Source organism: Mycetomoellerius zeteki, unplaced genomic scaffold, assembly GCF_001594055.1.
Source record: "Mycetomoellerius zeteki isolate Tzet28-1 unplaced genomic scaffold, Tzet1.0 scaffold25, whole genome shotgun sequence".
In the NCBI taxonomy this organism is placed as follows: domain Eukaryota; kingdom Metazoa; phylum Arthropoda; class Insecta; order Hymenoptera; family Formicidae; genus Mycetomoellerius; species Mycetomoellerius zeteki.
In genome coordinates, this window is record NW_017257227.1 from 930,585 (window position 1) to 946,229 (window position 15,645).

Consider the following 15,645-nt stretch of genomic DNA (forward strand, 5'->3'; position numbering starts at 1 on the left):
AAGAAAAGACATGGTCTCTCCTTGCCCGGTGCCGCTGTTTGCTTTTCCGAAAGTGGTCCGACAGTGTGCGCACCTTCTGTCCCGTGTCACAGGTCGATAAGATTTGTCCTTCGACCGCGAGTACTCGTGGCATCGCGACACAGTCGACACGATATTCCCTTGAGTGTCCGAAGTGCCATTTTATGACCGATAAGTCCTGGCTGAAGATGGCGAAATATTTACCGTGCCCTTCTGGTCCTCTTCGTGTCTTTATTTTCTTTTCTTTACGCGTTTGTCGAACACGAGAAGATAGGTACTACACTTCACTTTGCCAGCGTGTCAGTGAAAAGTTACAAGAAAAAAAGATAGCAGAATGCTTGTCAGATGCACACATCTGATATGGAAGAAGTATTTGTGTTTCTTTATATTCAACGAATACGTAATATTGAATGGAATTGTGATTTTTGAAAAGCAAAACTATAACATATATAACTTTTTATTTTTTATAATAAAAATGCAATATTATTGGAAATACAAGAGTAGATAATGTTAAAAGACTCAAACATGAAGATGTTTTAAAATGGGTACTATGCACTGTTAAATTCATAATGTTAAAAATTATACCCTATTATGATGAGTTATTTTTAATTATTTCTTTCAAGTCATCACTGCTCTTACTTAATATGTCGTTAATTAAATTAAATTAATAAAGTTAAATTAAACAATTTAACTGAAGAAAATGTATTAAATTTGACTCAAATTTAGTTTATTATTTACTTAAGTGCGTACATTTATATGGGCGTTGCTTACTTTGAGACTAATCACAAGTATAGATTGATTTATATTTTAACACACATGGAAATTAAAAATAAAAAAAATGTTATTTAACTCAAGAGATTGAGTTACCATTGCTTTGATATCTATCAGTGTATAATTCAATTGAAAAAGTAACGTAGTCGGTAGCCCGAGTTACTTGTAAAATAGATTCCAAGATATTCAATAGGATACTTGAGAAAGCAAAGGAACGGCAATAGTCGTAAAACCGAGTATCTTAATTTAAGACAAGCTCGGTTTCTACGTTGATATTGCTCTTTTTTTTTGGAATACCGATTGTTAAAGTCTCTCTAGATAGTCGTTGCGATCGTATGGATCGTAAAGACTCGAATTAATGATATGTTTCATGTATATAATTCTTTAATGATATACTTCACAGTTTCCTATATATATATACGTATTAGTATTTGCGTGGAAAGAAATTTAAGAAACGTCATATTCCAACAATATCTTTTAAATCAGAAAATGTAAGAATCATGATTCCGTGAATTTCCGACGCCGTGCGTGTTACATTTATAGAAAGAGTTAATGCAACGTTAAAAGGACAGGTATTAAAGTTCATTGGCTATTTAACATAGTCACGTCGAGCTCTTGCTCGTTAGGCACGTTATCGAATATCGTTATTACGCGTGGTTTTTCCTCGATTCGTAGACACCATAACAGCGTATATTGCCTTAACACATGGTATATGCATCCGTTGATCAGCTTTTTCTCCCACCACCAAGAATTGACGCTCATATTCTGATGAAGATCCATCAGCGATATCTGAGAGCGAACAGTTATTAATTAGAGGAATAAATTTCTATTTGCTCGATGTTTTAAATTTGTTTTATTTTAGTAACGTCTGTTTTATATTTACCGAGCTGAGAAATGTACCGAATACAGCAGCGATAACAGCCACTGTATGCAGCGTGCGCATAATTACGAGTAACTCTATCCCGACTACAATGGCGATTAATATAACGCCAAAACCAAATTCTATTAAATACGACCAGTCACCGCTCATGTCCACCTGTCGGCCAATTGATTTGTCGAGCTTAACACGTGTGATAATACTTGTGAACAGGTCAACGAGCTTTCAACGCAATGGCAAACATACTAACGCAATTTATTTCACTCTCACTAAACGTATCTTTGATTTAATGTATTGTAGAATTGAGGAAGAGGGGTGTTTTACCAGATCAGAGTACGCAATGGCGATACTGAAGAGCTTTATAATAACGACAATAATTAACGTTAATGACACTAAACCAGTAGCATTCCAACCCTCCACTTTCGTCATGGACAACAGCGTCAGAAGCAAAAGCACAAGTGTCACTTTCTATAAGTAATAGGACTGTTAATTTTAACTGATGCCAACACGAATCGCAGGAAAAATTTTGTCTTGACATTAACGGCTACGATAAATCATTTACCACAATCGTAGTTAATACTAATTGCACGCGTAGGAATTTAGAATTTTTAAATAGTAGGATATGAAGAATGGCCAACAGCAAATAAAGGATTCTATAATGCGATTATGAATTAATGTATTAATGAAATTGTCGAAGCGAATATAAGAGAATAATGTTAAAATTATACTTACGTTAGAATAATGATTGTTACAATTCGTGGAGACAAATATGTTTTGATGATTGGTCTATAAGAAGAATATAGAATTCATATTAAAGTATATTCGACGTAACAAGTTATGTTTAAAACGTTTTGTGATATTATAGTATAAAAATTCAATAATTAAATCTAAGTACAAAAAATGTGCTTAAGACTCCGGCTGTTTATCAGCATTATTATCTTAGATTATGACATTAAAAGCAAGAAAATGCATAATAAAAATTCTTGCAAAATATATTTATTAATATAGAAATATGTTTCAAAAAAACAATGTTTACAATCGATAAAATCGTAATATATACCGAAAACTTTCCTTTATGTTGTCAATAATATGTTGTTAATAAATAATTAATATCTGAAAATGTATAACAAAAAAATGAAATTAGCTATGTTCATAGCTATGACAAACTGTCAAATTAATAACATATAGAAATAAATATGATTTAATTTCTCTCCGAAATAAGAAGACAGTTTTCGGTATCGATTTTATCAATTGCAAAGATTGTTTTATTGAAAAATATTTCTATTTAAATACAATTTGTAAGAATTTTTATTGTTTGTTTTTTCGCTTTTGACGTCGCAATCTGAAATAATAGTGGTGAGTGAGCAGGCGTCCTAACAAATGAAGTCAATTTATTCTTAATATCACTGTAGCTACGAAAATTCGATGGCCGCTATTCCAGCATAGAAAGATTTGTCGAGAACTTCGAAGGCACTGGCGCCAATAAAGCAGGTTTTACGATTGGCTCTATCCTGGAAAATTCCAGAATAACTATGTTCGAAGCAGCACATCGTACGGGAGTTCTGGTTCGTTGGACAATACTAATTGTTCTTTCGAAGAGTGCTGGGGAGCTACCCTCAGGCTCGAACCCTGGAAAAACTCGGCAACGTTGATCCTACGGGCGACTTTAGTTCCTCTCTTTTACGTTCGATTAGTATCCGCAACGTGATGGCACGCGAAGTCCACGAACGTGACGGCAAAACGAAACAAAAGTCGCACGATTGTTTTCTCGCCACGTTCTCACGATTCGCAGTGCTTTCGGATACTTTCAGTTCAGCCACAGAGAAATTGAGATCGATGTTTCAATAGTGTTGGAAACGACATGAAAAATTACATTATATAATAATATAGAAAATTTTAACATTTTAAAAATTGTATAATAATGCTAGACAAAAAATTTCGTTATAAACGTCTATACCTACATAATTACACTTTTATGTACATAACATTTATTTTAACACTTTTAAACGTTATGAAATAAACATGAAATAAGAAAACAGCTTTCAGTTAATATCTTCTTTTTCTTTTTTTCTTTCACTTCATAATGGTGATTCTCTCGACGTTTGTCTTTAAACCACATAAAAACCTTCCTGAATAAACATGGGGTAGTTCCGTCGGTCGGATGCGTTTTGTCAGCAAATTAAAAAAAATAGATCCAACGAAGAAGGGGAAGAGAAGGCTCGCGCAAGCACTGCGAAATAAAGTTTTACGGAGGCTAATTCGATCGGAAAAAATTCCGAAGGGATTTCCTTTCCTCTTCGGACGGGACGAGGTGCCGCGTGCGTTAAACTTTTATTTTTTCGTATCGGGCTGAGTTTGGATCGGACGCTCATCCATTTATATGATTAAATTCCACCTGATACTCTCCCGTACTATTCAAACTTTACAGACAACCTACGCGAGGAAGAAATCCGAGAGGTAAAGCTGATTTCTTTAACGTCCGGACGTGATTCGCTTTCATATGCGCCGATGCGACATATCGGAGGTGACAACCTAACATCAATGTTGGAAAAGTATCTCGTTCATTGACTGTATATGCCGACTACATCATTTTTCAAATATTCTAAAGACGAACGAGCTTATTCGTTGGATGGAAAAAGGAAAGATTGCTCGGCAATTGACGCCATTTTGGACGTTTCATTCGTCACTGATCATCACCGAGACCCAATGTCGCGGCGACAGCCGAACAAATTCCAGGCGTCAATAAAACTTAGTTGAACAAGCCCGAGCACGATCGCCGGCGCTTAACACGGTCGCTACTTTCGATGGAAGAAGTTTCGCCGGATATAACTCGACGAGAAGAAAGTCACTTTCCCGCGCAAACTACTTTGATAAATATCGTATTTGTGCAGTGATATAATGTTTGGAACTTTCGCGGTATAATCATAATGCTCAACGAGTTAGAGGAACTAGCGCCCACTAATGCTGCAACTTTTAATGGCGTAACACTGATAGCTCCCCGCGCGCGAACTAACATCGATGTTGAAACAACGGCTCGGCACTGCGAAAGTTACAATTGTATTCCCGGTTTGATTATGAATTTCGACCAAGTAGGACGCGTTATTAATTTACTTTCGCTACAATTATTATGAGACAGATTAAAATATTTCGTTATACTTCGTAAACGTGACTTGAAAAATTTAAGTAACTTTTTCACAGCGAGATTTATTTTTCTTCTAAAATATTCAATAACAGTTTACACAGTGAAAAAAACTTATTTTTCTTCAATTTTAGAAGAAAAATAAATTTTTCCGCTGTGAAACTGTTACTTTAATAATATTTTTCAAATGACTTCGGAAAATCCATTTTAAATTATCGATTTAGATTCTATAATTAAATTATCTATCCATAATTTAAAAAGGACTTTCTAATAAGTCAGAATGTGATGTTTTAACTCTGCTGAATTTGCATTCGAGTGTTTGTAAAAATTCATCGAGATACGCAATCACACACATAGTGCATCTATCTTCTAACGAATAATGAACCCTTTAAATTTTTTTGAGGAATCTCACTCTAAAGGGTGAAAATTGAGCTAGTCTTAAAAAAAATTGGTTCAATTTCTAATCTTTAAAAACGAGATTTCACTTTCAGAATGAGATCCATTCTAAAAATTTTAAAGAGAAAGTATTTAATTGGATTTTAATTGCGATAATAATCAATAACAATATTTTAAAAATCATAAATAGCAATATTTTAATGTTCATTTTAGTAGTAATTATAACTGAGACATAAAGAGGAAGGGAGTAACGTACGCGTGTAATTACATCTTCGCGAGTGCATCTGGATCTGGCGGCATATGGTCACTGCCACGTGGAGTAACGGAAGCTGCGGATAAACGCTCGCACCACATGCCCGGTGCAACGATACACAACGATTATATTTTCTCGAATGTGCATGCCCTTTCAACTGCCTCTGTCTCTGCGCATTGGTGAACAGGTGACTATGTCGGAAACTGTATATCTCGGTGGAACGGAAGTTTCAGCGTAATTCACCGCGGAGGACCACTTTCCCGGCGGCTGTACGTCGTTACGAGTACGAACGGCATGGAAGAACGGGCGGATGTCGAAAAGGCAGCTTCGGAAGAGAGTGTGCAGAAGGAGGGAAGTAACAAAAGAGCGTGCGAGAGAGGACGTATCGAGCCGTATATCATCGCGCGCGCGCGTGATCGGGGAAGAACGACGAGACCATCTCGCCTCCATCCTCCTCCCTCGCCCTTTTAGCATATCGTTACTTCGGTACTCGAGTACGGCTGCGTTTAACGACCGCGCGGGGCACCCGCGCCGACCCTTTCCACTCTTTCTCACTCGTCCCCGACGAGTTCGTCGGGCTTGACAAAAAGCCACCAATGGCATGGACTCGGAACACAAAGAGTGCTCGCGACGTCTCAATTGACTCGGTAACGGCTGATTTATGACACGATTCACCACGGCCGATCTGCAAAGCGCCACTTCACCCGCTCGAGAGCGTCGCGAGAAGGTGCGGGATCCTCCATCTCCGGTCGCTTCCTCTCACGCGAGCTGGAACGGATAATGTATCTCCACTCCGCGGACTCAGCGAACCTGCAAACGCCGCGAGATCGGAAACCATCGAGCAAAATGCAATGTGCACAAAGCGTGTACGTACGCAAACTTCAACGTACGAATGATTAAGCATTCGTGTGATTATCATATTTAATCTCTATAATAATTACTTTTTTTTTTAGTTTTTGGGCGTCTTACGCTATTAAATATCAAAAGAGCAATGGTAACCCGTTCTTTTAGTTAAAAATAATATCTTGTCACAAAAAATGAAAATTGTAGTTTTTATTTTGTTGAACTTTATCGTTTTTGTTAAATTTACGACATATTGAGTGAGTAGAAGCACACACACACACAATGGCAACTTATAGAAATAATTAAAGATAACTCAAATTGGAGTATAATTAAAAATACATATAATTTGACATATAATATGAATTTAATCGGCTCTTCTTATATAATATCGAATACGCTAATGTTCAGTGCAAAATTCTAAAAACATCAGTTAATATTTAATCTAGTTTATTATAGATTCAACATTTCTTTCGAAATTAAATGTTACGTAGCACGTTGGATTAGGATCATAAATTAATCGTCTCAATAAGAGCAATAAGATTGTGATATCTGACTTCGACATGATCAACAATAACAGTTGATTTATTCACAGGGGACGAATATGGTCCGTCAGAGAGAGGCGTAATATTATAATTGCAAAACGTAGAGAAACCAGACGGTTTTCGCGAATCCATCAAGCGACGGTTAGCAGATATAGATATCCAAACGGATATTTTAAGCAATTTCATTGGTAACGGGCAAAAATTTAAGGGTCGCGCATCATAGAACGAGTTTTTGCCAGCGGTGAATCGCGCGGTGGCGTCTTTCGTGAGGAATTACGAGGAAGCTTAGTTCAATATTGACCCGAGCAAACGTGTGGCGAATATTATTACGCCATCTGCATAATTTCTGTATTCAGTTGGTGCTCCCTGAAACGCGTCTGTAATTACTTCGGTTGCCGTGAGACCGTCGATGTGAGGGTGGCGACATTGAGTGTTGTGACGGTTTCGGCGTCGAGCGATAGGTTTGTATACGTTATGTAAATGCTGTATACGAGGTAATTGGACGATCGTGCGACTCATGTGAGTGAAGAACCGAATTTCTCATGGCTTCTGGTTTTCTCGTTGGACCGCATGGCATAAATCCATATATTCAACTAAAGTCTCGTACTTCTATTCTGACATGTATATACATTTCGTAGTAAGCAAACGTGGTCCCTAATCCAAGAGATTGTATGTATAGATCTCGAGGTATCCGTTATAATAAATCAGCTTCGCTCACATTGCGTAATGCAAAAGTTGCACAAAGTTTTGTTCATATTATGTTGGATTCGTAATACATTCATTTATCATTACATGGATGAATTATTTTTTTTATTAAATTGTATTATACAAATATGATATTATAGAAATAAAAAGAGAGAAATTCCGAAACTTTATTTCAGAAAAGAAATTTTTTAAATTAATAACTTGTAAATTTTTAATTTGATTATTTATGAAAAAAAAATTAGTTTTTCGAGCAAATGAAACTTAAATTATGAAATGTTTACATGTCACATCTTGACATGATGCACGAATTATTTTACTGAAATAAAACTGTTAAAATGAGTAAAATAAAGAGTTTATGATAGAAATGAATTATTTACTGGCTCATTCAGAATTCTCTCAACGACTACGACTACAGCTATTGTGTTTTTTTTGCAGTTTGCGAAATTAACTCTCTATTCGCACAGCTTCCTCTCGTGTATATAACGACATCGCGCATCGAATACTGCTTCGTCAATGGATGAAGATACATTTACCGTTACAATGGAGATCGTGAACATTTTAATTCATGAACCAATGAATTAGTCATCACTTGCAAATGTGCTCTGTCTGGAATTTCGAATAGTGGCCTTAAACTGTTCTCGCATAGTTTGTCATATCTTCAGTTATCCTATAAATAATGTTTACGGTAAATTCTGTACAATGATTTCTTCAACATACGTCAATTTCGTAATATAATGTATTTATTGTATCAATACGAAAGGAAAAAGAGAAGTAATATTCGCGAAATGAATGAGATCCCAGATTTTTGGACGCAAGTTTCCCCAAGATCTATTAAGGGGATCCTAAAGCAAAGCTCGAACTCCGACAAAGTCACTGGATGTCACTGTTTTTCCAGCGCATTGACATGTCTTTATACATACTTATACTACCACACCAATATTTTACTCAATCTATGATACATGCAGTCGCACGTTCGTGTCAATTTTCGTATAACAAATTCGTCGCAATAAAGCGTCTAAATCTAATTCTAAGAACTCGACGTTATTTGTTCGTGCAAATTACGTGTTTGTGGATTATTATTTCGTAAGTACAGGTTGCAAGACTTTCGTACCAAGCAAATGTCGTCACGACTTGACAGTTTGAAACGCCATGTTATACTAAGAAATGGTAAAAAATATATCAATTTCGAAATTTTTGGTCGTTCTCGGCATAAACTCCAATCTCACAAACACGTATTAATGCGTATATGTACTTTAATCTTGGAAAAGGATTTTCGAATCTGTGAAAGAGAAAAAAGTATTTGTTTTACAAAAATTATATGATTTAGTCGGTAATACAGACGGCTTTAGGATCCCCTTAAAGAAAAAAGAGCTGAAACCTACAGTATTTACATCTCGTATCTTGTCGCGAACGCGAGAGTGCTTGAGTGCGTGGAAGAGGCGATTTCCCTTATGCAGGGATGTTGGCGATCGGTCGCGGTGCGGAAAGTGCACTGATTGTGAATCGACCTGATTGCCCGAGTGCCGGCGGCGTTCAAACATCATCCACAAAGGCAGTAATACTAGGACCGTGGCTGTGGTGCCCTCCCTAAAACGATTATCCACTCGACGAGTCCTCGGCTGGGGGAGGGTTAGCCGCCTCGTAACGACGTATTGTGAGGACCTCTCGTTGTGAAAAGCCCAACGGGACTTCCTACCTCTGACGCCGGAAAATCCTCCGAGAGTATCCTCTAGAGAATCGCGCTCCTTCGCTTCCATCGCCATCCGCAATCCTCCCTTCGTCGCAAGACATTGCGTCTCTTCTGCGAGCGCGAACGAATCCGCACCTATCGCAAGACCGAGTTCCGATTCCGAGTGTGTCGAAATCCGAGAACGTATCGCGCGGAGTGCTTTCGGGAATTGGGATCTTTGTCCCGCTCCCGTAATGCCAAGGAGCAGACCGCATCGAGAATAGTTGCTCTTTTTCCCTAAGTCTTATAGAGAAAAGTTAGCTTAAGAGAGTTTCTACCGCGCGACAAGTCGCTGCAAATTGCAAAGCGTGCCCTTGAGGATGATGAAAGTTTGGTCTCAAAGCAAGACCTTTGTTTCTTCTGGTGGTGGGCGTTTCGCGAATAAGGCCATTGTGCGCCGAGTGAAAAGAGGACTTTCATTTTTACGACGATGCGAACGTTGCGACGATGCGACGATCGTATTGTCATGGCAACGTCGAAATAACGTTATTACGCAATTAAAAAAATTAAACGAGAGCGTGGCATTATTTAAGAAATATATTTAACAGAAAATTAATTAAAAAGAAGACGTTAACTTTAACCCTTTTAAATCTAATTGTAATGAAACCATATTTTATTAAGAAAATTCTTTTTAATTTAATTCAAGGGCACTTTAATAAGTAATTCGTATCTACTAAAAAGTTAATTTTGTTCAAAATTTTGACTATTTTTCCAACATGTACAGGTATATTATCATGTACATTTGGTCAGATGATATTGATAAAACTAAATAAATTTTGACGGATATCTTTTTTATTGTACATTGCAATGTGCATAGAGTCTGAAAGAGTTAAGTTCAAAAATATATGTTGAAACGCATTGAATTTTAGTAAGAAGCTAAACGTCTTTTCATCAATTTATATTATACACGTTCTCTGCTTTTTCATCTGAATTTTTTCTCGTTGTGAAAGTTTGATGAAAATATTGGACTCTAAACTTGGATACAGATGCCGACATGTAAAGACGGAAGTAAAACTCTCTTGAAGGGTTAAGCGACTTACTTTCCCAGAGCATTGGTCGCCGCTTTGCATATTTGAGTATTCTATTACCTCGACGCTCATGCATTATAACTAACGTCACCATGCACGTGTCCCTAGATCGGACCATTTCTCTTTGTTCGATCTTGTCTCAGGAAAATTCACTACGCGCGTACAGTTGTGCGAAGACGGATAACATTTGCTCCTACTTTGTAAAATACCTTTTTTTCTTCGTATATTGGTGAAGATTAGATATAGAAGATAAAAAGTCAGGTAGGTGAAATCTTTTCTTGCGATTTTATCTTAGTTAGATAGTTATTTTTTTTTTTTAAATGATATTATTTTACATTGAGAATTCCATTTGATTGATTCAACTAATCTCTTGTTTGGATATAGGCAAATACATTCTTGATTTTTTTATGTAATAAAATAATTTAATTGAAAAATTTGATTATTGTAACATTTTATTTGTGTATCAGAAACAAGTAAAATATTATAATAATCAAACTTTTTGTTTCAATTAAATTATTTTATTGCATTAACCGAGAATTTGCTTGCTTATATCCAAACAAGAGATTAGTTGATTCCAACCAAATATGATTCTCAGTGAAAATAAAATTCAATGATTGATATATCTAATGTTCTCCAAATGCTTTTGTATATTCTTTAAAAATTGTTAATACAACAATAATACAATAATCGCTTGTTTTACCTATTAGAATTAGTCTCCTCGTGATATCAATATTTTTTCCTGCTACTTGCACGATCACGCGTTTTGGCATTGCAGTGTCTTTTCATCGAGGCAGCTATGGCATGCTGTTTTACGGGCGACGAACTTTCGACATGAATAACCGATGGCTAATAGGTATTCCGGTTTTCTCCGCGGTTGGTCCGTCGGTCCCCTTAGCACTCGTTGAATTAATAACAGTTGCACGCCGCGCGTTTCCAAAACGGATGACATCGCCACGAGTGAGAGCCGTATACAGGGCCAAGTTCCTTGTTTGTCACAACCGTGCAACCACTTTCGTCGGAGATATGTAAGAGAGCACGTAAGGGAGAGCTACGGGTTTTCTCGAGTTTGCGAAGACAACAGCTGTACGCTTGTTGAAATATTAAGGAGAGGTAGATCCTATGGACAACCCTTTGGGAGGGATCCAATCGATAAAAGAAATAGTATGGTTCCTCAACCCCGTGTTGTTCGATACATGTACCTATACCTACGACGTTTTGTTAAAATGTATATAGACGCGAGAGCAGCGACGAGAGCGGTCATCGGCTTGAAATAATACGTTGCAGATTGCACAATGTTGTACCTATATATATATCATTTCAATAGAATTGCGTGAAGGAATGACTGGAGTCTTTATACTTTATAAAGTATCATAGTATATCCGGAAGAACTATATTTTTATACTTTCTTTAAATAAATTTAAACTTCTTGTATAAAATTGATATTACGAACTGTATAACTTTAAATTAAGAAATTAGTGTCCGTTTTTGGATCAACACATTTAAATGCTTTATCCAAGGATTGAACAAAGTTGCGCGATTTAGCCAAATGAATACCGAATTTTATATTTAAAATAACGAGGATCATTTCTTTTTATTATTTTAAAATTAGGATAATTAATTTGGTAATCAATTTTAATTAGTTTATAATTTAGAATAGGTTTTTCTTTACTACGACCAATTTTATTACCTCGGCTATTAATTAAGTTTTTATTCTGGGAAATGTTGGGATGGATTTCGTTTAGATTTTGGAATTGATAAAGTTTTTGGCGAAGCGGGAAAGGATCAATGTTTAAAAATAAACTTTGTTTGATAAGAAATTTGATCCTTTTAATCTGGACACCGCTCAGCCCTTTTTGGCATTCAAAACTGATTGAATTAACAATTTCCTCTTCTTAGTGCATGTACAATTTGCATAACAAAATCAATAACCAAATGTGCAATGGTTAAAAATAGATTTATCGTGTATAATTTGTACAATAAAGTCATCATTGTGCGAAATAATTTACACGATTCGTACTTATTTTTGTCCTCGAAGCAAACCGTATGACAGGAGGAACGTGTCAATTTTTCAAAAAGTTTCGTATAACAAGGATCGAAATAGAAGAGCGACGGTTAAACTTGTGCCGAAGGAATTATAGGTATAACAATCGACCGTCACGGTGCAGCACTGGCCGGTCTTTGCAGCGACCGAAAACGATGACCCGCGAATGTGGTCATGCGGATACAATCCGCATTTTGGCTGCACCGCTAAAATGGCACCGCGGCACCTTCAATTTGTCCAACGCGCGTGACTTCGCGAGTGTTTCACGCCTTGCCGGCACACGAAGTTCATTTGCGAGCAAATGTCGCGGATTATGCCATCCGCTGCCGTCGGTTTAATGATTAAATCGTCGGCCACGTCGCCGCGTTATCCGCGTATTCTGTCAATCGCATTGATCATCGCGCGACATATTTGACGATACGCGTTAAGCGTGTTTATCGTCCAGCGTTTAACGGCCGCAGCGCGGAAGCCAATTACGCGCGGTGTCTGTTTGCAATCGGGCAATATTCATTGTCACCGGTTTGCAAGCCGCGCATAATCATACGTGACGCGACATTGTTTTTAATTACGCCTGCCGATTATCTCGTTATGCGAATTGTGATTTCCACTAAACGTCGCTCGACGCTAACGCGCCGTATGTAGCCTATACATTATGTTATATTGTAATGTAGACACAGATGGATAATAATGTACGATACGCGAGTCGATGGCGATCCCATGTATTTACATTCCAAAATGACCAATTAATATTAGTCACAATTGATAACACGTCAAAAAGAGATAAAGAGAGAAACTTAATTAGTTTATTAAGTTTTCCTTTGGAAATCATACGTTTACATATTAGCAAGAACTTTCACACATATTTTCTCAACTGTACAAAAATCCAAGTCTCAATATTAAAATCGTGATTCCCATTCAGATTATCCGATAATGATTTAACGACGCGGTAAGCTACGCCTTCTAATTTTTCACGTAACCGTGAATAAACGAGCATCCCAGTCAGCGGCGACCACGCGCGTTAATAATTCCAACGGCGGCTTATCTAGATGTAGCGTGATATACAACGTGCTACACGCGGAGAACAAGCATGTGGTAATTTATACTCACAGCGTACACCTTGGAGTCGATACGACGTAATGTCTACGAAGACCTGTCTCAAAGCTTGATGATAAACTCGCCTACTTTATTTCTTCATTCGCTTTCGCTCACGAGCGGAGATTTTCGCATGAGAATTCTTTTTCACGCCGCCGTCGCGCCGCTAACGCAAAATTAGTGGTTGCAGTTGGTCGCTGAAAGAGGTTCGCTCAACAACAAGACATCAACGTATACAGCTCGTTCCTGGGATCGTTGTTAATGAAACACGCACTTTCTTCTGTTATTTTCACCGTAAAATATCGGCAAAATAAGAAAGCGATCCACATATTGTTTCCTCACTCTGTATGTTGCTCTCCTTTTTTCTCTTGTACAGTTTCTCCGTACTATGGCTCTCTCTTTCTCTCTCTCCTTTTCTCTTTCCTTTCTTTCTCTCTCCGTTCTGTCCCGAACGGTACGGAACGAGCGCGTGGGTTCCTTTTTCCCGAGGGCGACATAAAGCCCGGGACAAATTGCTACGTGTGTTTACGTTAAATCGCTTAAGCACGTTGCGCTTGCACGGGCTCGAAGGGATCGACTCTCTCGTAAAGGCGAGAGATAACCATCTGCGAGTGAGAGCCATCGGCATAAGTCAAGCTTCGACGTCGCGCCGAACCGATATGTGAGTATAATGCATAATGGCACACACCGGTGTATAGATCCGGATTAAGGCCATTCGATGTTGCAGCCACCTTAATGCCCGGCATGGAGCGCCTTAAACGTTATCGCGATGCATGCCGAACTCCAATCGCGCACTAATGTATATACTTTGTGTACACGTTAATCCTTTTCCGTAGGGTATCATTAATTACGGGCAAGCGCCGTGGGGATCTTCTTGTTTAGTCGAGCGTGAGATACTTAGAGTAAACAAAGCGAAACGGAACTTCTCGTGGACAGACGCTCAAATGCGCTTTAATGTTTGCCAAGGCGCGTCGGTCGGATTCCGCGGAATGTGATAGGTCAGTGGGAAAATATTTGCAGTTTTGGTATCTCGATGTTGCGCCCTGATAGCAAATGCCTAAAAATATAAAAGCTTAACTCACGTTAGGAAAAACACGGCTCTCTTCTCCAAATATGTCTATCATCCAAGATCTATAAAACAAACAAAGTAGATCGTATATAAAGTTTTCACCCAAGATTTTTCTCTCTGGCGGAATAAAAACTGATGTGACACAGGCACGTTCTGTACTCTTCGATCTATTTACGCCAAGTAGCAACAAGGTATAGCTTGTCTGGATGTGTAACCAAGCGATTTGGAATCTCGTTTACCGTTACACTCACCCTCGTACAAAGTCGTGAGGCTGGAGGACCGTGTCACCGCGACGACACGTCTAAACTCGTTCTTGCGGTTGGATCCGATTTCACGTTTGAGCGAATCGGTAGTGATCGACCGTAGGAAATCCCATATGTTCCCGTAAGGATCCTCTTCTAGGGTTTCCCTCCTCGATCAAGCGGATGCTCGAGCGATATTCATGCGATCCTTACTAAAGCACCACGGTGGTAGACAAGGTACGATAACAATGACCTCGAGGCTAACGGCTGGCTTTATGACGCATGAATGAAGGGGGTAGATGAATATTGAATCGTCAAAGAACGGATGTATCGACATTTCGTACACAACAATGTGCGCTCCTCAAGTCAATGCGCGCCGACAAGTGCTTGGTTTTATCCGAAGAGATGTCCCAGCCACACAAATGGGACTTTCGCTAAAAAACAAATGGCTCTCGATCATTCTTTTATTCCCGACTTGGATCGTCGTTGTGTCAACGATGTCCCAGTGCGATGAAGGGTTGAAGTGCTGCAGAAATGAATAAGCACGATTTGTAATCACCATCTTCGTGAAAAATTATATAGGTATGGTTCTTTTGTAATATAAAATATATATATATGTATATATATATTTTTTTTTCATATTCCGCGGAAAAAGGATTTCGAAAAAAATCTATTTTGAAAAGGAGTACGAATTGTTATTTATATTCAATACCAGTAAAAAAAGTAAGGATTAAACGATTTCCGTGGCGGATATAAGAGTTAAAGGGATGCACATTTTGTGCGAAAGTGATATGTCGATCATCGCTCAACGCGGAAGGAGAACATTCGCGGAAGAAAGCGCAGCCTCCGGCATCACCGCCACCACCACCACCATCAACGTCACCACCACCGCCGACGCCG

General features: G+C 38.1%; 1 protein-coding gene across 1 annotated transcript; it reads right to left on the bottom strand.

Moving 5' to 3' along the window:
* Positions 1-1,301: 1,301 nt before the first annotated feature.
* On the bottom strand, positions 1,302-2,095 carry LOC108723675 (uncharacterized). Its single transcript, XM_018449588.1, has 3 exons — positions 1,991-2,095; positions 1,673-1,825; positions 1,302-1,578 (listed from the first exon to the last, which is right to left on the bottom strand). The coding sequence occupies exons 1-3, from the start codon at positions 2,093-2,095 to the stop codon at positions 1,372-1,374; spliced, it is 465 nt and encodes a 154-aa protein (XP_018305090.1). The 3' UTR covers positions 1,302-1,371.
* Positions 2,096-15,645: the final 13,550 nt, after the last annotated feature.

What these genes read in the sequence shown, in the direction of transcription:
- LOC108723675 (XM_018449588.1), bottom strand. Translation starts at nt 2,095, where the DNA reads ATGACGAAAGTGGAGGGTTGGAATGCTACTGGTTTAGTGTCATTAACG. An exon ending in CCATTGCGTACTCTGATCTG is followed by an intron (nt 1,826 to 1,990) that starts GTAAAACACCCC and finishes ATTGGCCGACAG; the next exon opens with GTGGACATGAGCGGTGACTG. An exon ending in TCGGTACATTTCTCAGCTCG is followed by an intron (nt 1,579 to 1,672) that starts GTAAATATAAAA and finishes GTTCGCTCTCAG; the next exon opens with ATATCGCTGATGGATCTTCA.